The sequence below is a fragment of the Sinocyclocheilus rhinocerous genome, unplaced genomic scaffold, assembly GCF_001515625.1.
Source record: "Sinocyclocheilus rhinocerous isolate Xijiao unplaced genomic scaffold, SAMN03320098_v1.1 scaffold331, whole genome shotgun sequence".
In the NCBI taxonomy this organism is placed as follows: domain Eukaryota; kingdom Metazoa; phylum Chordata; class Actinopteri; order Cypriniformes; family Cyprinidae; genus Sinocyclocheilus; species Sinocyclocheilus rhinocerous.
Window position 1 is genome coordinate 199,747 of NW_015656164.1, and position 3,824 is coordinate 203,570.

The 3,824-nt window shown below is 36.9% G+C and overlaps 1 protein-coding gene across 2 annotated transcripts in view; it reads right to left on the reverse strand.

Moving 5' to 3' along the window:
- The window catches only part of LOC107719717 (telomeric repeat-binding factor 2-interacting protein 1-like), a 6,176-nt gene extending 3,554 nt beyond the window's left edge, over nucleotides 1-2,622 (reverse strand). Inside the window, exons 1-3 of one of the 2 annotated variants that reach the window (XM_016527203.1) lie at nucleotides 2,533-2,622; nucleotides 597-1,521; nucleotides 391-512 (exon numbers count right to left, since the gene is read on the reverse strand). In XM_016527203.1, coding sequence (XP_016382689.1) covers nucleotides 391-512; nucleotides 597-1,509 — 1,035 coding nt within the window. In that variant the 5' untranslated portion in view covers nucleotides 1,510-1,521; nucleotides 2,533-2,622. Of the gene's footprint in view, nucleotides 1-390; nucleotides 513-596; nucleotides 1,522-2,465 lie in introns of both variants that reach the window. The other variant, XM_016527204.1, reaches the window with a different exon arrangement.
- Nucleotides 2,623-3,824: the final 1,202 nt, after the last annotated feature.

Genomic DNA, 3,824 nt, shown 5'->3' on the forward strand with positions numbered 1-3,824 from the left:
ACACAGCGTCTCCCTGACATGGCTGCTTCAACACTACTGCTGTTCCTGAAACCATGCCTTCTTTCTTTGCGTGCACATTTGGGCGGTGTTATGCAAATCTTCCCACATAGCGAGGTAGACATGTGGGGGCGTGTTTAAACGAGCCGTTTTAGGTAGACGTCGTTAACTCTTAACTTTTATAAAGAATATCTCTTTGGATGTGAGACTTTAGTCTTTGCAACTTTACAGATCTTCTTTATGCACCAAGAGCTTGTAACACTCCAAAGAGAAAGGAAAAATTGAAATCGCATCATATGACCCCTTTAAATAAATAGGTCCACACAATAAATGAGCGTCATGTCATTGACCCAACAGTTATATCTAGTCAGGGTTGATGTTGTTCAGTCTTACCACATCTGAGTCCTCAAATTCTCTTGCAGCTTTTGCAAGAATCCCAAGTTTCCTAGAGTCAGGCGTGGAGGCCTTGCAGGTACTTTGTCTTGTTTTGTTGGGAGATGGACGTTCCTTTGATCCTGAATTTTAAAAAAAGAGGAGAAGGTTTACAAACAGAACTTGTTGAAGAACAACACAATATATAAAACCATGAATACCATTACCATCCGGAACGTCTTGTCCATCACAACCTTCATCTAATGTAGGTCTTTTAGACATTTCAGGCTCTGGTGTTTCTTCTTCTTGGACCGGGACAGGAGACTCGTCCTGACTGTCATGATTTAAGGCCTGCGGCGGCTCTCCTGCAGCATCTGCCACATCTGGAGGAGAACTGGCTCCCTCAGGAGAAGGCTGAGGGTCGGTCCTCACAGCTGGACACGCGCTGTTTTCTGTGGCGATTTGTGTTTCAGATGAATCCGACACAACGACGGGCTTTTGAGGAGAGTTTTGTAAGGTATCACTCTCAGGTTCTGAGTTCTCAGTGGCTTTCTTCTTACGCAGAGGGCTTTGCGTAAAACAAAGCGGTTTTCTTTTCGTGGGACTCTTCTTCACGAGTTTAAGCTGGAGGTGCTTCAGAAACCGATCCCTCATGGACTGCCAGCTGTGCTCGGTCACGCGCCGTTTCTCCATCTCTTTCCAAACCAGGTTGCCTTTGGCTTCATGTTGCCGCTTTTCCATGAACTTCAAGATGGCTGCGTCGTCTTCAGGCGAGTAACCCAACCGTCCATTGCTCTGATGACGGGTCGCCATCCTCGTCTGGACAGACGGTTCCACGCTAATCACATAGTCGTCCAGATTCAACAGCTGGTTCTGCTCTACACAATCTTTGATGTATTTCATAGAGACGTACTTTTGTCCGGAGCTCGCTGTGACAGTAGTTGCGTCACCGGGATCGATCAGCAAAATGGCTCCGGGCTCTTGATTGCGACACAAAGTTCCTCCTCCGTTAGTTACCAGAGGGTAAAGTTGTGTTTTAGTTGGGCCGGGTCTCACATAGAAGCGCATTGATTGTCCACTTGTGTCCAGGAATAAGACAGGAGAAATGTCAGAGACCTCCTCCTTTCCCTTCTTTGACATGGTGAAGGTTATCTGGGGGGTAAATGAGAAAGCTGTTTTCATATCAAAGCTTAAAAAAAGAGGTTAGTTTGGTTTGAAATGATAAAACAATAGATGCACAGTTCAAAATTAGGACTATATGGTATTGTGAAGATTTCTGGTTGACATGTTGGTGGATTACGTTCATAGTTAATGTGATGAACTACACTATAAAAAGTCAAACTAGTTCTAGCATTTATTTGCAGATGCAGCTTGGTTTCATATTTAGATAGATAGATAGATAGATAGATAGATTTTTGCAAACAGTTTAATCTTCTAAATCATTACATAATTAATTCTTTGACTCACTGTCTTTACTATCCGACATTACGCTTATTTATAAACATGTGAAAAAATGCTATAGTAATTTATAGTAAATACTATAGTGTTTTTGAACCATACTATAGTAAAGTGTATTATACTGTATATATTATTATAGTATTTACAACACTTTGTTAATGAATGCTACAGCATACTGTAGTATTAACTATAGTGAACTGATAAACGGTAATAAATACTGTAGTTTACTTTAGTTTTTACTACAGTAAACTGTAGTGTATTTTAGTATAATATGCCCTATAGTTGTAGAAAACGTAATAAAGAATTGGGTAAAGTAACGTTAATTTGTTCATATTAGAATTGTTGTTATATTACCACAGCAACTATAGAATTACCACAACAAATTAATTAAAGTACTGTACTATAGTATGGTTCAAAAACACTATAGTATTTACTATAAATTACTATAGTATTTTTTCATGTGGGTAAACACATTAATTTTGAATAAAGTAAAATGTAATAACTATAACCATAACTTAGTGTACTCCGTTTTATTGGCCCTCGCGAATCTACTAAATTACTATGAATTATACTTGAAATTTGCGTGTCAAAGACTTTCCCTGCTAATCCGCTTTACAGCACACAACATCTATACTTACAAAGGACTAGTATAAAGTCGCTACCTGTCGAGAAAACTAAATATTGATGGAAGGAAATATAAACCACCTGCGTTTAGCAGCGCGTCCAGAGATCCTCTGAGCTGTGAGACATGTGAAAACTACATTTCAAAATAAGAGTCCCGGCTGTAGAGTCTACAGGAAGAGACGCCTGTATGAGAGCGCTCGCTGTGACTTTGATTTTGGAAAAAGACGGATAAGGAAATGCTCACTGTATCAGCGCGGGAAAACTAGAAAAGTGAAAGTAAAGGTGCAAAAAAACAAAACGATATAAACCATAATTTTTATTATCCTTAAGAACAATATTTATTGTTGTTGTTGTTGTTGTTGTTAGCAAGTAGTAGTCTGATTTCTTTTACTTCTTTTGAAACAATTTTCATTGACAAAAAGGAAACATAGAAATACATATATATTTGTTTGAAACATATACGTAACTCAATATTAAATACTTGTTTATTGAACTCTTGTGTAAAATTGATGTATCACACTTAGTCTTACTGTAGTGCTACATATTAACATGGATATGATAATCGTCCTTTCCTCAACCTCAACAGAATCATATTTCTTATTTCACAAAACCTTTACATCACCATTTGCAGTAGCCAATATTTATAATTAATAATGAATAAACAATTAATAATTATTTTTGCCATCTGTCCAGCGACATTAATTCTATTTTTTAAATACTAAAGCTACTGCATACACTGTTATGCTACTGTAAATGTTGCTGACTCGAATGTTTAAATCTTGTGGTGTCTAAGAGTATATTTGGGTTAAATATAAAATATAATAACAGTGTGAGGATTTGTTTCTTTAATTATAAATATAAAGGTGTGAGAATTTGTTTATTTAAATATAAAATACAATAACAGTGAGGACTTGTTTATTTAATCAATTTGGAGTTATGAAACAACATAAACATTTGAATGTGAATTTGAAAAAAAAAAAAGACACATTGAGATGAAAGATTTTGTACTTTATTGAGACTTATTGAACTAACTGAAAGTCATAATACAAAGAACCACCGAACTATGACATGAAAATTGGCCCGAGGGGCGTAAAAAAGTCGGGCTGAAATGCAGGGCTCTAGTTGTTATGTCACAGAAAGTGCAAAGATGAAGAGGATGAAAGCAGATTAAAAATACAAGCATATTAAACAAGGAACAAACAGACATAACAGTGTGAACTGGCCACAAACAACCGACAACTGAAAGGTGAAAAAGAGCAGATTAAATACAGGGTAAATGAGGAAATAATGACAAAAACGTGTGATAATTAAATGAATAACCATGACAACCAATATGTGGCAGGAAACTAGAACAAAGGACAAAAGGAACTAAC